This window comes from Triplophysa rosa, linkage group LG2 (assembly GCF_024868665.1).
Source record: "Triplophysa rosa linkage group LG2, Trosa_1v2, whole genome shotgun sequence".
Taxonomy (NCBI): Eukaryota; Metazoa; Chordata; class Actinopteri; order Cypriniformes; family Nemacheilidae; genus Triplophysa; species Triplophysa rosa.
The window spans coordinates 3925188-3948333 of record NC_079891.1 but is presented as its reverse complement, the minus strand read 5'-3'; the positions used below and the strand labels follow the sequence as shown (position 1 = coordinate 3948333).

The 23146-nt window shown below is 39.5% G+C and overlaps 2 protein-coding genes across 5 annotated transcripts; one reads left to right on the top strand and one right to left on the bottom strand.

The window, feature by feature from the left end:
* The first annotated feature begins 682 nt into the window (after positions 1-682).
* adamtsl2 (ADAMTS-like 2) lies at positions 683-16881 on the top strand. 3 transcript variants are annotated; one of them, XM_057329006.1, is made up of 19 exons: positions 683-869; positions 4080-4182; positions 6193-6335; positions 6504-6579; positions 6818-6920; positions 7639-7784; positions 7993-8113; positions 8213-8293; positions 9100-9275; positions 9631-9958; positions 12375-12729; positions 13480-13580; positions 13650-13776; positions 14808-15021; positions 15103-15258; positions 15426-15596; positions 15674-15850; positions 15925-16069; positions 16164-16881. In XM_057329006.1, the coding sequence occupies exons 2-19, from the start codon at positions 4081-4083 to the stop codon at positions 16283-16285; spliced, it is 2844 nt and encodes a 947-aa protein (XP_057184989.1). In that variant the 5' UTR covers positions 683-869; position 4080; the 3' UTR covers positions 16286-16881. The 3 variants fall into 3 exon arrangements, with proteins under 3 accessions (XP_057184989.1, XP_057184990.1, XP_057184991.1); XM_057329007.1 differs by lacking the exons at positions 683-869; positions 4080-4182; positions 6193-6335 and having other exon boundaries at positions 7661-7784; XM_057329008.1 differs by lacking the exons at positions 683-869; positions 4080-4182; positions 6193-6335; positions 6504-6579; positions 6818-6920 and having other exon boundaries at positions 7653-7784; positions 7993-8123.
* A 553-nt stretch (positions 16882-17434) lies between these two features.
* Positions 17435-20996, bottom strand: LOC130549112 (protein FAM163B). 2 transcript variants are annotated; one of them, XM_057326286.1, is made up of 4 exons: positions 20851-20996; positions 18916-19048; positions 18058-18517; positions 17435-17498 (listed from the first exon to the last, which is right to left on the bottom strand). In XM_057326286.1, exons 2-3 carry the CDS (start codon positions 19006-19008, stop codon positions 18077-18079), a joined length of 534 nt encoding a protein of 177 aa, XP_057182269.1. In that variant the 5' UTR covers positions 19009-19048; positions 20851-20996; the 3' UTR covers positions 17435-17498; positions 18058-18076. The 2 variants fall into 2 exon arrangements, with proteins under 2 accessions (XP_057182269.1, XP_057182260.1); XM_057326277.1 differs by having other exon boundaries at positions 17456-18517.
* Between the last annotated feature and the right edge of the window lie 2150 nt (positions 20997-23146).

Sequence of the window (23146 nt, the reverse complement as noted above, 5' to 3'; positions counted from 1 at the left end):
CATTCAAAACCTGTATATGACTTTCTTACGTGGAAAGAAAAAGGAGATATTTCGAGAAACGTCTCGGTGGTTTTGTGTCCACACAATGGAAGTCAACGGGGTCCGGTATTGTTTGGTTACCAACGTTCTTCAAAATATTTTCTTTTGCGTTCCACAGAAGAAAGAAAGTCATAGAGGTTTGCAATGACATGAGGGCGAGTAAACGATGAAAGAATTTAGATTTTCGGGTGAACTGTGCCTTTAAGAAAGCTAGTTTTGTTTATGTGCTACTTTTTTCCATTCTCGCCCAGTTTAGTCCAATGTCACCAGTTTTCTAATCTCAATCTTTGAATGACATCTTATTTTCTGGCCTGCTGTGTTTCTGGAGAGTAACTGCAATGGAAAAGTGTGCAATGTATGACAGTCTTACTGTACAGCGGGAAGCATAAAAGATGATGATCTGGGACAGACAGCCTGCGTGTGTGCGTGGGTTTCTTTTGGCGAGGGGGGTTCAGAGCGAACGGGCTGTTGTGATGAGGAGGGGTATGGGGGGGTATGCTGCTCTGTGGGAAACAGTAACTTCCTCCCTGTCTGTCTCTGAGCGGACACCAGCAGACAGCAGCTTGGCTGAGTTTGTGCCACTGTGGCTCGATTCCACACAGCAGCAGCAGAAGCCCGTGAGCTTGGCACCAGCTGGCAAAGCGTTTCTCACGTGGGCGTTCCCGAGCGCTGCTACTCTCTTCCTGAAGCGAGGGGGAGGGAGGAGGAGAGGAGGGATGCGGGAGCACACCTTACCCTCTTTACAAGCACATCCTCAGAGCGCACCGTTACAAACCACCATCACCACCCACACTGTCCAACCGGCACTCAACACTGCGCCTGGACTGCAGGTAAGAGAACAAACATTTACTCTCTCTCTGTCTGTGTGTGTGTGTGTGTGTGTGTGTGTGTGTGTGTGTGTGTGTGTGTGTGTGTGTGTGTGTGTGTGTGTGTGTGTGTGTGTGTGTGTGTGTGTGTGTGTGTGTGTGTGTGTGATCAGCTGTTAACAGTGCAGAATGTTTTGAAAGAGACCGGACAAGCCAAGCAGACTAGACACTTGTTCCACAGTAAAGCAAACCCAAACAAACAGAGCTTACTGCTGATGTCAAGAGCTGCATGAAACTCAAATGCCTTAAAGTCATGGTCATCTAGTAAAGATTCTGTAGGACTGTGGTCAAGTTGAAGTTTACATTAGTGTAAGGAAGAAATATTTCTTGCTATAATGTAAATTCAGCAAAAATTGTATATTGTTCATTACTGAAAGTGATCAATCCATCTGAAAGCTTTAAAGGCTCCATTTGAAAGAAGAATATTAATGTGTGGCTTTGATAATGTGAAAGTCAAGAGGAAAATTAATTTGCTATTAGGCTCAAAAACAGCTACTGAAATGAATCCCGCTGGATGATGAATGGAGGAGAGAAACCACAAGAAGTCAGAAAGCAGCTCATGCGAACAACGTCCAAAGCAATCAAAAGAGAAAAATGTGTTTGACATACAGCTATTAAGCTTGAAAACAATTCACAAGTTTTCCTACTTAAAGCTGCAATCCATAAAAACAAGGCAAGTTGAGCAAGGACATAAAAAATAAAATCAGTATCCCTTTCCTTACACCGGTCCACAACGGTAAACTTATAATAATGATTTATAATTTGAGCTGCTAAATTTAATTTCGCAGCAAATCCGCCCGCGGAAAGAAAGTACTTGACGTAACCTGCAATTGAACGTTTCAAATGGAGATGGCGACAGTGAGTTCAGATTTCAGCCTTAACTATTTACTAAAACTAAGTTGGCTATCTAAACTATTCAGAAGTTTCAAACGTGTTGCATTTGCGTGATGGTGCGAAAGCGAATCATTCCAAAACGTACAAATATGATCATACCAATTCATACAAACGAATCACCTCGTAAAATAGTTAATTAACTATTTAAGACACACTGACATGATCTCATGGGAATTCGTAACTATTTTACAAGATGGATCTCATATGAATTCGTACATTGTGAATCGTACAAAAACGTACGATTAGTAGAATATTAGTAGCCCCACCACTAACCCCGCCCCTAAACCTAACACCAATGGCGCGAAAGCATTTAGTACCAAAACGTACAAATATGATCGTACGAATTCATACGAATAAAATTAGGCACCTCGTAAAATAGGTACGAATTACCATGACATTGTGTTGGAGACACCTGAGCACACCGACATGATCTCACAGGAATTCCTAACTATTTTATGTGGTGGCTAATTCGTATAAATTTTTATGTTGTAAATCGTACAAAAACGTACAATTACTTGAAAAAAGCAAGCACCGCCCCTAAACCCCCTAAACCTAACGCCACTGTCGCGAAAGCAAATTGTACCAAAATGTAGAAATTGTTCATAAAATTCATACAAATTAGCCAAAATTAGCCACTTCGTGAAATAGTTCCGTTTTTCCGTGAGATTGTGTTGGAGGCGCACACCTGTTCTGAACTGAAGAACGCTTTTGGTCCTTAAGTTTCAGGGCCGGTAGCATCAGCCATGTTCAAGTTACACGTAGCCTATAGATAAGTTACAACCTAAGCAGTAGTACAAATTTGAGTATTGCACCATTAAACATAGTTTAAACGCATTATAAACATACATTTGAATACATTTTAAATTTTAGATTCTTTATTGTCACAATACAAAGCACAACGAAATTAGAGCAGTCCTATCCATCACATATAACTTTGTGCAAGCTAAACATACAATTTTAAGAATTGAAATAAATATATGAAATCAATATTTAATGCAAATATTTGATACAGCTCCTCAATACTCAAGAATGACGTATTTTACGTTTAATTAAGATTTGAATGAATGATTTGATGTATGTGTGAGGTGTTCAGGCCTGTGTGTCTATTACATTTACATTTAGTCATTTAGCAGACGCTTTTATCCAAAAGTAGGGGGAAAACCAGTAGAAGTAATTTGTGCAACAAAATTGATTATAAGATAACTATTATAAGATCACATTTTTACCCATATAATAGATTTTTATTTTTTAAAACATACATTTCCAAAAACAAATAGCACCTTCTTCATAAATGCGATCATGAATAACAAATATTAACCATACGGTCTATGTTGCTTGTAACAGGGATAAACTAAATGCAGTATACAAACCGTAAGAACGGTTGGTACAACCCGACCCAGAATCCCTTTTGGACAACGATGAATGTGCTTCCAGCTCAGACAGAGCTTGGAACTGCTGTCTGACTCCTGGCAGGGAAAGAAAAACACCTCCTTTCCCTGGCAGCAGATTTTCCCTTGAGCGGCGGCCCCAGGGGAGGGGGGGAAAGTGGGGGTTAGCCTGTGTTCACTCCCTCTCGTGGCCTGGGAAGCTCAGGAGAGGAAGGTCTGTCTCGGCCTGGCCGCGTGGTCTGTGGGAGACGGGTGTTTGGCGAGCTGGCGGCGCTCCATATGTGTCTGGGACGGATAATGAACTCCAGGTGTTCCTGCGGGTAGTTTAAGACACCTGTCACCAATATTTAGTGCCAGAAAAAGCCAGACTGCAAACAGAATGAGACGATCTGTTTGCTTACTTTAAGGAGTCTACCTAATTGGACGTGCAGGTCTGATGAGGAGACGTGAGGCCTGGAAAAGTGCCTGAATGTGATTGATGCCGTTCCTGCTCGGTTTTATTGTACTACTGTCTCCCTTACACATGCCCGAATGCAGAGATGTGCAAAGACGTTTTGTCACTTCTTTTACTGTGTGTGTGTCTATACTGTATATTTTTCATTAAGATCTTAAAAGTGGACAAAATGCAATATCGCCCAACATATTATTGACTTATATATAAATATGCAGATATAAGCATTAACCCAGGCATGACATTTAACCCGAATTAAAGTGGTCCCTGTGTGAACAAGTGTGAAAAGGCCATTACTATTATTCATTCAAACGTGTCCTTGAAATGTTTATTAAATGTCTGGAGCGACACCTTTGTGGTACCTGTGTACTGTACGTTTTAAGGAAACTAATTAAATTCTCTTTTGAGAAACTATTACCTTTCTTTTCTCTAAATATTCAGGATGAGGACCTGGTTCAGGGCCCAGTACGGGGAGAGCAGTCTGGTGCTGCTTGGTCTGGTAACACTGGCTCTGTCTCTGGGCAATCTCTCGAGCAGAGGACAGGTTTGTAATGTTCTGGCATCTTAAAACATTTCTTAAAGTTGCAACCCGTAACCTAAAAATAAACAAAGATCAGTTATTGTGCAAAGGTCAGTGTTCAGGAGTGTTTCCTTACCTTAAGCCATTTTGCAACTGTAAGCTTATAATAATGTTTAATAAGCTGAGCTGTCGGCTACGATTTCGGGGAAATGTCAGTTAGACGCCATTTGACTTCGATCCACGTACAGTACGTAAGATAACCTGTCATTTTGGAAATATGGAGGCGAAACAGAGAGACAATTCGTACATCGTTGTTCGTTATTTTGCCAAAATGATGATTTAATGCTGGAGTCAGAGCACTGCATTGTATCAATATATCATTATAACATTAAAAATAAAATTATATATTTTGTTATGCACATACTGTAACACAGATCTCAGTCTACTCTGTTTATATCTAAGTGAACACATGCTAACAGTTAACCGATGATCGATTAATCGATCGTTCTATAATCAGACATTTGCCTTCAGATCAAAAGATATTTTGAGCATGAAAAGCAGTCAAGTCAACCGAGCCTAAACTTTAAAATGGTTATTTATATCATTTACAATCTTAGACATTTATTTTATGTGGACTTGGCACCGTGGAGCTCTCCGTATGCGTTTTGTGCACTGAACAAAATGGTTTTTGCTGCTTGTCCAAGTTAAATCGACACAACTTTTGGAAAATTTGGTCACAACATGATTTTTTATGTTTAGTCATATAACTGAATCCATTCATGTTGGGGCAACATGAAGGAGATGTGTTGTGTTAACATAAAATAGTTACAATTGGGCAGTGAACTTATATTTCCAAGCATGCAGTCATTGCGTATGACTGCATTTTGAGAGTTATTTTCTTAAATAAGTGTTTTTTTATCCATTGTTCTGTAAAAAGAAACACTTGTTAGTGTTTAATGTTCATTTACCTTTAAGGTTTTGAAGAGTTTATTTTTGAGTTTTGTTTAGAAAAGCGTTGCCTTTGGTTAGGTAGTGGGCGGTGACATCTTTAAAGGGGTCATATGGCGCGAATACGTGTTTTTCTGTGTCTTTGGTGTGTTATAAGTTGCCCATGCATGTATTAGACACGTAAAATTGCAAACATTAAAGTGTCGGAACAAAAGATGCATTCTATCTAAAAGCGAATGCTCACCCAGACCTGCCTGAAACGCCTCGTGTAACCACACCCCCACAAATCTACGTCAGTTCGTGGTATGATTTGACTAAGACCGCCCAAATGTATACGCAAGTAAGGTGGTGGCCGTACCTGTCAGTACAATTGAAGAGGAACCTGATGTTCCAAATATGGTAAGAGGCGTTACATTTCCGTCACACGCTTTGACCAATCACTCCACACTGGTTAACTGGCCAATCATAGCACACCTCGCTTTTCAGAGCGATGAGCTTTGTAAAAAATCTGCGCGTTTCAGAGAGGCGGGGCAAAGAGGAGATACAAACATGCACGGTATGTGGAAAATACAGCGTTTTTGAACCTTGTGTATACACATTGCGTTACGTCTAAAACAAATGATAATATTCCTTTTAGCCGTGCAATATGACCCCTTTAAGCTTGAATGTCTGTTGAGGTCTCGTAACTCAAAATCTTATTGAAGACAAATAAAAGTTTTGTTTGATTATTGTTAAAAATGTATCAAATAAAAAAATATATTTGAATGCCTTCATTGAATAACCTAATCGATCACTTTAATTATTATATTGGTTTAATGTAAAATATACATTTTTGCATAATTGAACTTCATCAAGTTAATGATTTAAAACAAAAACAAGACTGTTAATCTGATTCAACTAAGCAACATTGCATTAACTTTATGTAAGCATCTTAAGTTTACTGAAATAGATAATGTTACTTAAATTCAACGTAATCCAGTTATGTGGAACCTGTTGACATAAAAAAGTTGAACATATCGTTTTTTGAGTGTGGTCAATCATTTTAATGGTAATCGATTAATAATATTCTTGAAAATCCCTACATAGGAGGATGGTGTAGCATCCAACAGTCTGGAGGAAAGGCTGGAAGTGATCACGTACTGGTGGGGAGAATGGACGAAATGGACGGCATGCACGCGTACCTGCGGAGGAGGAGTCATGTCTCAAGAGAGACACTGTCTTAAGCAAAGGTCAATGGTTTTTCTTACACAGAATTTCACTCCGCCAAAGCAAGCCAAAACAAAATAATGTCTTGTCTTCAATCACGATTGGGAACTAGAAACACTTTTCAGATAGAAACAGATGGCATTATGCTAAACTGTTGCTAAACTAAAACAATGCATCTATTTCTTCCCAAGAAAGAAAACAGCGACCGCTAAGGACAACATGACGTGCACGGGCAGCGCAAAAAAGTATCATCTCTGCAATACGAAGGTCAGCTCACAGTATCTCACGCTCAAACGCACAATACAGAGTCCAACAGAAATCCATCCCAGATGCCAGACTCGACAGCAAGCCTCAAGTTCCACTTCCACTTGGGTCTTACTGTAAATGCATAATTACCGCTCGTTTTACTCATTTAAGCCAAAACGCAGCAAAGCGGTTAAGCTCTGTTTTACAATAGACAATGGAAACCAAAGAGACTCAACAGATTGTTGTCTATGAATTACAGGAATGTCCTGCTACAGGAAGAAGCTTTAGAGAAGAGCAATGCTGGTCGTTCAACTCTCAGGTGTACAATGGAAAGAACTACCACTGGAAACCACTATATCCCGGTATATTATCCAGCTAACGAAATGATGTTTTAAGAACGTTTTGTTAACATTCCAATTATGTTATGAAAGCACTATTTCTGAATGTTTGAAACATTCCATTAACAATTAGAATGTATAGCAATGACATACACAATGTTAATAAAATGCCTTTTAAATGTTACTGTCAGAACATTTTGTTCACTTTAAGGGAACTTTTAGGGAACGTTCCCTGTTGGCCGGGTATTGCCTACACTGCAAAATCATCATATTCTTAGCTTTTCTGTCCAGTTTTTAACTAAGTGATCTATACATCCTTGAAACAAGATGCTTTGCTTAAAAAGCTAAATAACACAAGCTATACGTCATGATTTCAGAAATATGTTTCTGCTTAAAATGAGAAAAAGATGTTTGCCAGTGAGGCAAGAACAATATCAATTTCTTCTTTCGAATATTTTTTCTTACCCCACAAACAGCTTTTTCTTGTTTTAAGCAAAAACATCACACAATTTTGTTAGATTTCTATAAAAGCAAGACATAAAATCTTAAACTGTATCATTTTGCTCAATCGTGTTGGAAAAAGACTGGATGAGAATATATTTTTTTGCAGAGTAGCATCTTAGCATGACATTTTTATCCAAAGCGACATGACTTTCCACAGCTATGCTATGCGTTAACAATTGAGCTATACAAGGAATTTTGCATTTGACATAAAACCATAAAAATGTTCATGTTCCTGTAGATGACTATGTTCACATCTCCAGTAATCCGTGTGACCTGCACTGCACCACCTCTGATGGCCAGAGACAGCTGATGGTGCCTGCACGTGACGGGACGTCCTGCAAGTATAGCAACTACAGGGGAGTTTGTGTGGATGGGAGATGTGAGGTGAGTGTACTGTAGGTTCAAAGCCCTGCTTGAAAGATGGTCAACCAGGACCATTTTAAGTGTGAGAGTGTGAACACCATGTCTGAGCTTGTCAAGCTAGTTCATTGCCAAACCAGCAAATATGAAAAACATTAAGCTTCATAAACCAGCATGAATGCATTCTAAAATAAAATAATCTAACGTCATATGCTGATGTGTTATTTGTCAGCCCATCGGATGTGACGGCGTCCTCTTCTCACCCAACACTCTGGATAAGTGTGGTGTATGTCAGGGGGACGGCAGCAGCTGCAGTCGTGTTACCGGGAACTTCCGTCGAGCGGCTACTCTGGGTAATGTCAGGTATTTCGTAGAAAGTGGCATTATTATTTAAAGATACAGATTATATATGCAGATTAAAAATCCAAATGAAATGACCTCTTTTTTTGAAGGCTATTCTTTCATAGCTCAAATCCCAGAAGGATCTTGGGACATCCAGATCATTGAGAGGAAGAAGTCTGCAGATATACTGGGTAAGCCAATGAAACTGCGCAAAATTTTTAGCCACGCCGCAAAAAAATGAATTACATGGCACAACAGAGTTATTATAGTTTAGTTTTATTAATATTTTAAATTGTCTTTTGTTTATGTTCATTTTATTTTAAATTTAAAGATTCAGCAATTTTGTTATATGCTTTTCTCATTTTATATATATATATATATTTTTTTTTTTATGTAAGAATAATTATTTTTTAGTTTATTTTTTGTTTATTATTATAATTTTAATGCTTTAAACTTATTTCAGTTTATTTTTGAGGCAGCATTTCAATTTTTCATTTAGTTTATGTTTTCAATAATTTTTAGGTAAATTAGGTGATTTGATTTCAATAAACAGTTTTAAAAGTTTTAATTTCAGTAAACTAAAATAACTTTGCACAAATATCTAAAAATTCTTAAAATCAAGATATATTTACCTGTGGCATACTATTGTTTTCTGAAATAAATGAAAGTTTATGCTTAAAACAAGAAATAATATCTGCCAGTGGGGTAAGAAAAAAAGATTACATTTTTCTTACCCATTTGTGTTTTCTAAGCATAATCTAAATTTTGCTAATTAAAGGTTAATTTTCTTACCCTATTGCATATATTTATTTACTTTATAAGCATAACCTCACCTAATTTGCTAATTTCTTAGTATATACAGTATGTCATTTTATTTTAATGAACTGAACTGAAATTTTACGAATTTGTACTCAAAAATGACAAAAATACTATCAACTTACATCAATATAATATAATAGGCAACATTTCTAAATAAATGTCTTTCACATCTTCTCAGCTGTGACTGACCAAGCGGGGAACTTTTTCTTCAACGGTGCCTATAAAGTGGATACCCCGCAGAACTTCCACGCAGCAGGGACCGTTTTCAAATACCGACGGCCCACAGACGTGTACGAGACGGGGATCGAGTACATCGTGGCGAAAGGGCCCATCGATCAGCCCATCAATGTTCTGGTACTGTAGCTGTGGTCCTCCCTTCGCCGCCAAGGGCTCATGGGTAATCTCACTGGCTGGCTAACCATGGCTTTGACTTAGTGCAGCCCAAATGGTAATATTGTGATGCATCGCCCCATGGGGAATGACTTTCATACTTTCCTTTAAATCTGGTACGGATGACCGTGGGACAACAGATTATTTCAGGAAAAAAGGAAATGTTTTGGATATTTCAGCAACAGTGCACCATTATTGCCAGAGCTTCATGAACGAATGTAAACAGACATTCTGGGAAATGTTTACATGTTGTTATCTGTTAATTGACATTTTATCAAAACAGATTTCTCTTAAATGTTCTGTTTTTGTGTCCTCTAAGGTCTGGAACCAAAATGGGCAAAATCCCTACATCACCTACGAGTACACAGTGATGCGTGACTCCCTCACTTCGGTCCCCCAGCCCCCTGTTTACACGGGCCCTCGCGATGGATCCAGTCTGCTCTCTGTGGAGGTTGAGAGTGTTTTACAGCACAATGAAAGTGTGCACGATAAAGCACTGCCTGAAACGGAGGGCAACCAGGTACAGATGCAGGACACTGGGCCAAGAGCTGTGGAGGGACAGAAGCCTGGCCAGGAGACCAATGAAGTGTACGAGACAGCTGTCATTGACTGTGAGCAGGTTGACAAAACACCAGTCCAGTACACAGGTGAACATCTTTATCTGCTCTGCTTTCAGAGTAACTGTCGACAAAAGAAATGTGATTACAGCGGACCTGATAACATTCAGACCTCATATAGCTCGCCTGACGCCTTATATCTTTAAAAATGAAATATCTTTAAAAGCAGCCTCAGTTCTGAAAGCATCATGTTCATGCACAGGAGAGATGCTTTAGCTATATCTGGGGGGGGAGGAGAAGGCAAACATGAGCGAGATAAAGTACATGGTTCACTGGACAATCGTCAGTGAGTTTTTACAAATGCCCTTTGAAATCCTTTATAATGCATAAGACAGAAAGATTAGCCACAGCGGATGAAAAATTCAGAGAGGTCTGGCTTTTCCTCCGCTGAACTCTGGATTAAATCCTTCTGCTTGCTGGAAATCTGATACTGATTATAATGAGATGTTGTTATGTTGTGATGGAGGATATATTTATAAAATATCATTGCCTTAAGCCTGTGATTCTGATTTCCCCCCTATAAAAATAATGAAAAGATGCGCCAATGGGGCACATGCAGTTTTGTGGGGCATTTATTTTTTATTGTTTTAAAAAGTAACAAAGCTTCATTTATTTACCATTGTTTACTATAATCATCAGTGATTACCATGTGCTGAATAGTTAGATCATTTTTTAAGTGTTTACAAGTTACTAGAATGTATTTTAGGTATAGTTAACAAAGTTCCTCACTGCTTTCATTTCAAATGAACCAGTTAGATAACGCAAATATAACCACACGAGAACTGATTCTCACTCATTCTCTAGGAAAAAATATTTTAAAGTAACGAATAAGTCGTTTTAAACATGGACATGTTTGCGTATGTTTCTATAGACCACTTCAGAAAACGTAAACCACGCTGATCCAGTACTGGTCCAGAAGAACTTCCTGTTTCAGTTTTTTAAAGGGACAGTTCACCCAAAAACGAATGTTTTGTCATCATTTCCTCACCCTCTTGTCATTTCAAACCTGTATGACTAACTTTCTTTAGCAGAACACAGAAAAAGATATTTTGAATAACGTTTGTAACAGAACACTGTTGGTCCATTAACTTCTATTGTATGGGCACACAAAAGTCAACGGACCAACAGAACATTTATAACTGAATCAAAATGTCAAACGAACATATACACTCACCTAAAGGATTATTAGGAACACCATACTAATACGGTGTTTGACCCCCTTTCGCCTTCAGAACTGCCTTAATTCTACGTGGCATTGATTCAACAAGGTGCTGAAAGCATTCTTTAGAAATGTTGGCCCATATTGATAGGATAGCATCTTGCAGTTGATGGAGATTTGTGGGATGCACATCCAGGGCACGAAGCTCCCGTTCCACCACATCCCAAAGATGTTCTATCGGGTTGAGATCTGGTGACTGTGGGGGCCATTCTAGTACAGTGAACTCATTGTCATGTTCAAGAAACCAATTTGAAATGATTCGAGCTTTGTGACATGGTGCATTATCCTGCTGGAAGTAGCCATTAGAGGATGGGTACATGGTGGTCATAAAGGGATGGACATGGTCAGAAACAATGCTCAGGTAGGCCGTGGCATTTAAACGATGCCCAATTGGCACTAAGGGGCCTAAAGTGTGCCAAGAAAACATCCCCCACACCATTACACCACCACCACCAGCCTGCACAGTGGTAACAAGGCATGATGGATCCATGTTCTCATTCTGTTTACGCCAAATTCTGACTCTACCATTTGAATGTCTCAACAGAAATCGAGACTCATCAGACCAGGCAACATTTTTCCAGTCTTCAACTGTCCAATTTTGGTGAGCTCGTGCGAATTGTAGCCTCTTTTTCCTATTTGTAGTGGAGATGAGTGGTACCCGGTGGGGTCTTCTGCTGTTGTAGCCCATCTGCCTCAAGGTTGTGCGTGTTGTGGCTTCACAAATGCTTTGCTGCATACCTCGGTTGTAACGAGTGGTTATTTCAGTCAAAGTTGCTCTTCTATCAGCTTGAATCAGTCGGCCCATTCTCCTCTGACCTCTAGCATCAACAAGGCATTTTCGCCCACAGGACTGCCGCATACTGGATGTTTTTCCCTTTTCACACCATTCTTTGTAAACCCTAGAAATGGTTGTGCGTGAAAATCCCAGTAACTGAGCAGATTGTGAAATACTCAGACCGGCCCGTCTGGCACCAACAACCATGCCACGCTCAAAATTGCTTAAATCACCTTTCTTTCCCATTCTGACATTCAGTTTGGAGTTCAGGAGATTGTCTTGACCAGGACCACACCCCTAAATGCATTGAAGCAACTGCCATGTGATTGGTTGATTAGATAATTGCATTAATGAGAAATTGAACAGGTGTTCCTAATAATCCTTTAGGTGAGTGTATATGTATGATTAAAAAAGTAATACGCTGATTTTACCTTTATGTTTCGTTTTTAAAGAGGGAAACTGCAGCTGGCGCAATGGAGAGGCGGCTGCTGATGTTGCGCCGGTCAACAGACCCGCCGAAGACTCTAAAAACCTCATCTGGAGGGTGCTGCTGGTTGAGCGACCTGGCTCTGACGGTGTTCTCGCTAACATCTCGACCAATCAGCTTCATACCATTAAAGACGGCTCGTCCACTGAAGCAGGGCCGCTGGAACTAGACTACAGCAGTTTTGAGCAAACAGGCTTTCTTAACGGCTCTCTGCTTGAGTTCACCCTGGCCCATCCGCGAAATGACACGGGGGATGTCCTGCTCCCGAACAGAACCATCGCTACCAGTTTACGGAACAACGGGCGTGGAAATCGTACCAGGTAAAGTCCCTGTTTACCCAAAGCCATTTGAATCTATTCAATGTTACACAGTGTTCTCAAATATCAAGACATCAACGTCAGAGATTTCAAACATTTCTCATCAAATTCTTTCAAGTCCAACCAGAAGATCTCCTCATCAGTTAATGTGAGGCGTGGTCCATATCGCTGTACCCAGGGTGAGCTGGGTTGGGGTACGGCAGGCCTGCTCGTGGGAAAACGGAATGTGCTTAAGACTCTCCTCTGGCTCTGCATTTTCCTCAGCGTTCCCCGAGACATTCAAAGAGCGCAGAGACGGCCAAGCGAAAGCTGGCGGGATTGCATTCCATCATATTTATAATTCATGCTGGGTTCCCTCAGCTGCGTCCAAACCCCGCTGCCAGAGATCGTAAAGAACCTCTCATGAAACGCCCTTCCTCTCTTCCGAAAGGTTCCAGGTGGGAAAGAGAAAGGCCCAACGTTAGGAAGAGCGACTTTCAGAGAAACATAATTCAAGTTGTTTTGTTTTTTGGGGGAAGCGTTCCATAGATCACTCAGGCTCGTCGCGTCAGGAATTGATCATGAGGAACAAGTTTTATTCGCTTCTGTCGAGTTTTCCAATCTTTGACAGCACTGTGGTAACAAGTGTGACCAGGAATGGTGAAAATGTTAACGGTTTTATGACTTTGTCAGTCTCGGCATCAACAAAGATGAACGTTCTGCTTAATATACAGCGCAGGTGGCTAAACCACGTATTCGTATTTCTTCTTTCAGGAATAACCAAAGGCTTCTTCAGAAGAACAGACCGAGTGCCGCTGACATGTATCGGTGGAAGTTGTCCTCACAAGAGCCCTGCAGTATGACATGCTCAATAGGTACGAACCCAGACATTAGAGCTTCACGTGTGCACGTTTCTGTTTCAAGCATTGCTCTTTTCTGAATAGGTGTGTCGAAATCACTGGCCATGTGCGTGCGGTACGACGGCATTGAGGTGGATGACGTTTACTGTGACGCTTTGACTCGTCCAGAGCCCGTTCATGATTTCTGCATCGGGAGGGAATGCCAGCCCAGGTGAACTGTGAAAGAAATAAAAAAAGTCCATTTCTAGCTTTTAGAAACAGTTCACGCTTTCGCTTTTAAGATCAAATATGAAGAAAAGAGAGTGCGCAGTGCAAACACGTATGGGCTACTCCAAAAACAACGCAACTGTCCTTGTCTGAACACACCTCTGCGATGTGATGCGAAGATGCCAAGTGGTCTATAGCAGTATAGCGAAGTGGTCTATAGCACGCCCGTTGTCCTTCAAAAACCTCTGATGTCCAAATTCACAGTTTTTTAGGAAATGGAGAAAAACATTGTACTTTTAAAACTAGTAAATACTGTGTTGTTAAAGTTGACAAGCACTTTTTAATACGTTTTATTGGTTAGATATTTGCAAAACCCAGTGACAAACATAACGGGCGACTAATAGGCTAATAATGATTTATGGCAAAAAATTAAAATCACGAAGGATAATTTAAAAACGATGACGTGTGAATGTCTGTTGTCTGAATGGACATTAAAACACCTTACATTCAACCACTTTTCCAAAAAAGAAGTCCTTCCTCAACCACAAACTTGCTTGCCTATATGCTTATTAAATATACTGTACAAATAAACCCTTCCATCCCAATGAACAAAACAACTGATACAATTGGTGTAGGAATTTTTACTGACCACCAGATGGCGAAGTAAAGCAGTGAGTGTGTCAAATGCTTTTCCATACTTTTAGTTTGTTGCAAGCAGCCTCTCTGCCCCAGATGCGTCGTTTGGCACATCCCGAGGCATGCGCGAGCACATCAGGGGACTTTCAGGGCTGTGTTTGTGCTACTTCACATACTTATTAACGTTTCTCCAACGCACCTCGACCAACGGAGACGAACTTTACACACACCAAATTCTAAACAGACATACAGTATACGCCGACAAAGCGGTTTGGGGTTCATTCTGGGTAACGTTACGTGCAAATTTACGCAATTTTTAGTCGTTTCCGCGGGGTCGTTTTGACAACGCTGTGACTTTTCAAAAGCTCAAAAAAGAAACTCTTAATGGTTTGTGCACAGATGGGAGGCCAGTAGCTGGAGCGAGTGCTCGCGCACCTGTGGTGAAGGTTTTCAGTTCCGCCTCGTGCGCTGCTGGAAGATGTTGGCTCCTGGATTGGACAGCTCCGTGTACAGTGACCTGTGCAAAGAGGCGCAGTTAGAGCGCCCCCTAGAGAGCCGGGCCTGTAAGAGCCCCACCTGTGGCCCTCAGTGGGAGGTGGCCGAGTGGTCAGAGGTGAGATACAAAACCAAGGCTTGTGATATTATTTCTTTTACGGGAAATGCTAACGTAGGCATCATCTTGTTTGTTGTACAGTGTCCAGCGAAATGTGGCCGCAGAGGTGGGGTTACCCGTGAGGTCCGGTGCTCAGATGAGACCCACGCATGTGATGAGGCAACACGCCCACCATCAGCTAAAAACTGCACTGGCCCTCCATGTGAACGCCAGTGGACGATATCGGAGTGGGGACCGGTGAGGAAAGACAGTAAAGCACATATAGCATTTTTTATCCAACCTGAAAAACATTATATTCTGTATAGATGTAAGTTATTAAAATGTAAACATTGTAATGTGCACATTTTATGCTGTAACAATGTGATAAATAGATCTAAAACGAAGTGTTTAATGTCTCCACTCAGTGCTCGGGCGTTTGTGGGCACGGGAAAACAGTGCGGCAAGTATACTGCAAGACCCCAGAGGGCCGGGTGGTACCCGAGTCTCAGTGCTCACACGAGACCAAACCTCTGGCTACTCACCCCTGCGGAGACAATGAATGTCCCCCGCACTGGCTGGCCCAAGACTGGGAGAGGGTGAGGATTATGAGAGTTTGTGTGAAACGTATTTGACTAGTATTGCTTTATACAGTAAACATTCTCATCTGTGTTAGTGTAACACAACATGCGGGCGGGGGGTGAAGAGAAGGACCGTGTCGTGCATGGGCATCACGGGCGGGAAGGTCCAGATTCACGGGGACGAGGAATGTGACGTCGGCATGAGACCGGCAGATGAGGACACTTGCTTTGAAAGACCTTGCTTCAAGTGGTACACGACACCCTGGTCTGAGGTAAACGATGACTTTCTATGAGATTTCAGTGTAAGAATCATCAATTCAGTACGCATCGATTCTTTTTCAAAAAGTGCACCAAGACCTGCGGCGTCGGCGTGAGAATGAGAGACGTGAAGTGCTACGAGGGAAGAGAGGTCGTTCGCGGGTGCGACCCTCTGACCAAGCCGGTGAACAAGCAGACGTGCGCACTCCAGCCTTGCCCCACCGAACCTCCAGGTGTGACTTGGCAAACTACACGTTGAAGCATTACAGCAAGCCATGTATTACTGTCAATGTGTGATGAAATGTAACTGACACGTTGCTTCTCCAGATGAAAACTGCCAGGATCGGTCCTCCGCGAACTGCTCGCTGGCTCTGAAGGTCAATCTGTGCAGTCACTGGTATTACAGCAAAGCCTGTTGCCATTCCTGCCGTAATCTCCGTGCTTCATAGTGCCTGACCAAGACATCAGATGGATGCCACCCACAGCACTTAAAGGCCAAAGAGTTAAGAATTAAGGCAAAGGAGTTGACTGAAAGAGTATTTGAATGCATTAATGGCAGTATTATGTTACATATTTTATGACTATATCCTGTTATTGCGGGATACATTAAGGAACTATTAAGTTATTTGGTTATTGCTCAGAGGAGTATATTGCATGTGATAAAGTATTTATTATTGGTCAGATTTATTTTCTGGCAGGGGTGTAGAGGTCAATACTGAATATTACCTCTGACAAAAGATGGCTGATTTTAGTACTGTACATCCAAACACAGAATGAGCCTCGACCCGTTGCAGACCTTACTCTACTGTTTACTTATAGCCTGTTTAAGTAGATGGCCAATGCTAGGCTTACGTTTATTTATTGGTTAGAGCAGACGTTCTGCTCTTTATTCTCCCATTCTGTATTATTCATTCATGTTTGTATCATCTGATGGAGAGTGGGTTTATCAGAACCTGACATACCTGAGTCATTCCATACTTGAACAAAATAAAATTGTATCCATTTTATATATTGCTTGACTGAGACTCAATAAACCTATTGTATTAACTCCAACACAAAAATGTTGTTTTTGTTCTGTACACAAGTGTGCCTCTAACATTATGACTAATACTGGTTTGTATTTTTAGGGGGAAATTGCTGAATTAGTGTCAGATTTATGAGTAAATACTTTATATATTTGAGCTGAACGTTTCAGAAACAAATTCACAAAGCATTTTTTATGACACATGTGCTGCTAACACACTGTGCAGGTTTATTACATGAAACTATTAAGACATGTCTGTTAATTGAAATAGAAAATAGGCCTAAATGCTATCTGAAAATAGTATAGGAAATGAAGATTATAAATGTTACTTTAGCCATAGACTGAAATAAGTTTCATATTGTTTATGAGAAATAATTTTAACTGAAACAAAATTAAATTAAACCTGTATGCTGTAGCCATATTAAACATAATTCCATAATAAATTACAAAAGCGCATAACAAAATTGTTTAAAACAACATTTAAAAATATTTATTCATAATAAAAATACAATAAAACTAAAAAACTACAATAACACACACACTGTCTCTTGTTGAATTGTTTTAATTTGACAGCCCTGGATTTAATCCTGCTCTTCATAAGAGTTGACGCCACTTGCTGGCCTCATAACAACTCAAACCTGCCAAACAAGCATAAAAGAACCATCATCACATAGCAAAAGTTTTATGTTAACATATCTCAAATGAGTTAATAAATTAAACACTTAATAATATACTAAAGATAGCAAGTCATTTAGTTTTTTTTAATAAATAATCTTTCAAATTTTGTCTTGTTTTCCGAATGAAACAATGGAAATCAAAGTGTCACTAAACACACGAATTTTACTGTATAAAACATGTCAATCAACAGATTAAAGAAACACACAAATTCACAATCCTAAATGTAAAACAATGACTGTCTTCCGCACGTATGTCTTTTTTTCTACAATTGAATCAGTAGTTTACCACAGCATTAAATATCCAGTGATCCAGAAAAAATGTGATTAATAATACCAAATAATCTATTCTCCAGTTCTCATGCCATTAAAAGCCCTATACGTTACACATAAGAAGTGCAAACATTTATATAAAAGCATGATGCCTTTGCCACCAATTGAGTTTTCATTGATCATCTTAACTGAAAGCATCCCACACGTTACATGAATTAAACCAATAAAATCAGTGTGACTGGCAACATACTTCAGGTGAATAAGAGGTGCTACACATCAGTGCTGATGCTGTGATGGGTCAGAATGTCCTGCATGGTAACCGAGCGGAAGAGGTCGAGTTTGGTTAAGCTGACCGTGTCCATGGGCAGGTCCGATTCCTCCTGAGTCCTGTAGAAGATCCTGCCGCCTCCATTACGCAGGCCCTCCTGAGGGCTCACGTGAAGCGGCTGATATCCAGAGCAAGAGGGGCAGAAAGTGTAAGAGCGGCTGGTCCTGTAGGGCATCCGCGGGGTGTATTGAGGATAGCTGAGTGGTCCATTGGATTCGAAAGGCTCGGCGGTCATTAGAAGCTGATTGGAGGAGGCGTATTCGGGGAAGGGATGAAGGCTCAGCGGACTCTCGGGTGGGCTCGGTTGTCGCGGAGGACTCGGAGATGCCTTGGTGACGTCGGCCTCCTCCCCCTCCGACTCTTCCCGTCTACAGCAGTAATACTAATAGGCAAAGTGACAATGTAAAGAGGAAGGAAAAAAGAGCATGCTTTTCATTTTTTGATCACAGCTTGGCCCTGCTGTATATGGGCAAAAAGCCATCTTTTTGGTAAGGGTAGTTAAAGGGATAGCCAAAAATAAAATGAAAAGAAGATATAATGAAGAACGTTGGTAATCAAACAACATTGGCCCCCTATTGATTTTTACTGTATGGACACAAAACTACACAGACATTTCTCAAAATATCTTCTTTTGTTTTCCACAGAAGGAAAGTCATACAGGTTTCGAATGACTTAAGAAGCATGATGAGGACAGACACACCAGATGCTTAAATTTGATCTCATTTATCTAAAATTTTAAACAGACGTGTCAGTAGAACAGATATGTCAAAGCAGAATTACCTGCAGCCTACAGTAACACAGGAACGTAACAATAGTCAGCAAGATGACGGCAGCTAAGATTCCACCTGTGATGACCACTGTTCCAGCTGACATTCGAAATTCTCTCCATCAACAAACTGTGCACTGTAAAAAGCTGGAGTGACAGAAATATACCGTAAAAGAATATTTTTTGCTGTAAAATTATATAATTTATACAATTATATACAATTATACAAAAATAAACTGTAAAAAATAAAATTTGCAACTGGGGTGACAGAATTAAACTGTAAAATAACAGTTTATCCCTGTAATTACATGGTTTTCCCGGTTTTCTTGTAAATTTGCGGTCTCTTCTGAAATTGTATGTTTTTTGACTGTATTTCAAGAACGCATAAAAAAATCTGTAAAAAACCCCAGTAAAATTAAGTTTTGTTGACGATTTACGTGTAAATCTGTAAAAAATGACAAAAAAATTCCCATCAAAATGAAGACCACCAATATTGCAAACAATGACATGCACAAATAAACCGAAGAAACTGTTGGCTGGATATGTTTCTGTAGCAAGACATGCAAGATGTCTCAATTGCATTAGACATAACACAGAACTTTCACCATTTACTCACCCTCATGTCATTTCAAACCTGTATGACTTTCTTCCTTCTGCAGAACACAAAAGAAGACATTTTGAAGAATGTTTGTAACCAAACAACACTGACCCCCATTTACTGCCATTATGGACACAAAACCATGAAACATTTCTCAAAGTCATGTAGATTTTAAATGACATGAAGGTGAATAAACAATGTCAGAATTTAAATTTTTTGGTGAACTATCTCTCGCCTCACTCATTTTTTGCTCTAAATCTTCACTAAGGTGTCTAACTAAGGGAATGCAATAATGAACCAATGAACACGTTTATAAGTCATTCAAATCACAATTAGACAAATTAACAATAAACCTGTCCGGTTAATCTTACAAATCTCTGTCATATGAAATGTTAACGAAGGACAAAGACAAAAGCGATTATGTGCAACTAACCACGAGTGAACCAGAAAGAGTCGCTTAATATGAATTTCAGATTTTGTGATGACAGTATTTGGACCTTCCTCAGGCCACAGAGTCATTCAGCCCACATAGTCACCCATATGCACAAATCCCTTATATAACCAAATATAAAGGTCATCATGCTGTCAACAGTGAGAAACACAATGTCTGAGGTACTTTGACAACTTCTGAACAATGCAAGCCAAACGATTATTTTATAAAGCCCCTTGCAACAAATATGCATGTTGAAAATGTCTGGATGAAACAAGTTACATGTAATGCATGGCGTATGGCTGTATTATATGCATCTTGGAAAAACGTACAATTATTTCACTAATTTCAATCAAATTGAATAAACTCTTTTTTACACATAACCATTGATCACTGCCCTGAAAGAACCATTCATTGACATGCATTAACGAAATATCATCATCCTCCACACTGTACAATTTTACTTTATTAAATGATGAGGATGTGAACATATGAAAAGCGAAAAGCAATACATAAAATGTGGTGTTACATTAATTTCATTACAAAAGTGACAAAAATCCCCAAATCTGCGTCTAATCTGCTAATTCAATCAATCATTCTATATTTGAATATTTAATGTGCTATAAAACATGCTAATGCATCTACTTAGTGTAAAAATATACCCGTTTATTTTGAACTATATTTCTGTAGAATTATTGATCTAGACTGCTTTACGAACAGCCACATAAGCAGGACATAAAAAGCTACAAAAACAGTAGGCTACATCAGATTTTTTTGTTGAAATTTATACAGCAATATGAGTAAAAAAATACAGTCAAAAAAATCTTAGGACATAACTGATAAATCTGTTAATGTTCTATCATGTGTTGAATGAACTAAAAATGCTCATTTCAGTCGTTCAGAAGACGTTTATATACTTACATTATACAGAACACACCGCCCTTATCCAACGCATTTGGCAAACTTAAAAACGCTTTTATGGCAAACATCTTCAGACGAAACAAAATTTCAATTTTAATGCGATAAAAATGAGACGATTATAGAGCTGAAGTTTTCTCAGTGAGCGGTATCTTCGTATCACTGGAGACCTGAGATGCGCGTCCGCGGCAGACGTGCGCGCCCCACGCACTCCAACGAGGTGACGTTCGTTTATTCAGTCAGTCCACCTGAAGTGATTTCTTATATACTATTTATATAAACGTATCTCTTATTTAAAGTAAATATTTTACAAATAAATTTTGAAGATGGCAGCTCGCAGGATGAATCTGAATCTGCTGCAGGTTTTAAATAACCGGTGTAACGTTACAACAATTATTCAGATATTTAGGATTATTAGATTGCATTTGTAAAGAAAAACAACAACTCGACTAATAGCCTAAACGAGAGATGCACGGATGCCATTCACGGTATAAAGTTGCTTTGTTCAGTTATCTGGTAGAAAATGCTCCCTGATACCACAAATGATTAGGCTATTGTAAAGACCATTTGATAAACTGGTTAGATTTTTTTTTTCACAAATATTATTAAAAGGTAACCAGCCCAAAATTACTGTTTACAGACAAGATTACAGATAAAGTTTTATTAAAGTTGCAGGTGACCTCAAAACAGTTTATTAGATTAGACATTAGATTGACGCACGCACGCACGCACACACACACACACACACACACACACTTCACTCTAACTTTTAGTCCAATTTCGAGCTCTCCACCAGCCAACCTCCTGTTGTACCACTTTGAGTGCTACTAAGAGGAGATAGTTGGTGAAAACCACGTTTTATTATATAAATTATTTAACTTTCAAATATGAAAGGAGGCTGAGATTCCAGTGCATTGTACGGACATGGTCATGATAAATTCATAAGTAAAGATGCAGTGTAAGGGAAGGTTATTTTTCTCTTTTCCTGGCTCTCTCAGAACTACCATGGGAGCATCCGTGCCTTCACATTCACTGGAATATTTGGGCTGACACAAAGGAAGTTTGAGACAAAACGAGAAAAAACACTTTTGTGTTGTTGAGCACTGTTGTTTTATACTAAAATTGATGTTTCTCAAACTGTGATCCTATACAGCGGCTTTGAAAAACAATCAAATAGTGTAAATGTGAAACAGCGTTGAAAAAGGCCTTCTATTTGAAGGGAAACCTTTGCAAAAACACTTTTGACAACAGTCATATTATCTCCATTACCTCTATTTTCTGAATGAACAACTTTTTAATTTTTATATGAGCAACTTTATTAATTTGACAGATTTACAAACACATTGCTAATAACAAATTCTATTAAGAACTTCCGTTTTGCTTTTTTCAACCCAGTATTAGTTTTATTATTGAATTGGCAAAAGTAGCTTATCAATAGGTTACTATTGCCAATTTGCTCTAAAAGGCTTTATATTGTGACTGTGTTGGGAGTCTCAATGTATTCAGAAGAGTTTGCTCATCAGTACATGACAATCTGATTTAATGAAGAGTAGACACATGCGTTATATGCAAGAGATCAGAGATGATGCCAGAGGTCTGACTCAATTACACTAAACATGTGCAGAAATCCAAAGAGATACATGAATAACGTATATATGTGTCAGTCTGATGATGAAATTCTGGAATATGTCCTAATGCAACGCTGGCATCGTTGTGAATTTTATATTCATTGGACAACAAAACACTTGAATTCGTGTCTGAAGATTGAAGTGTTTCATTAAATCTGTGTTGCTTGCTTACTGACCTTATTCCAGAGGGAAGGACACCCCTCAGGGAAAAAGCCAGTGAGAAGATTTTTTAATTTTGATGTGCTTTCTTGTAAAAATGTGAGTGATGTCATTTGCGGACTGAATCACAGGAGCACAAGTGGAAAGGAAAGTATTCTTGCAGCTTCACTATGCAAATGTGTTAGAAGACAAAGTGCATGTATATTTGATGAGGAACAAGCCAGTCCTGTCAAAAAGTGTGAGTGAAAAAGAACTGTCCTCCAGCCGAATGCTGAAAGTAATACGACATGACTGCAGACGCGCAGCTTTAAGAGTTTGCAACTGAGATTAAACTTGGCTTTAATTCCAAAATGATCAAAACTAAGATCCATTAAAGGAATAGTTCACCATCAAAATGAAAATTCTGTCATTATTTACAGTCCATCTTGTTATTTCAAATCGGTCTGACTTTCTTCTGCACAACACAAAGATGTCTTGAAGAATGTTGGTAACAGAAAACCGTTGACTTGCAT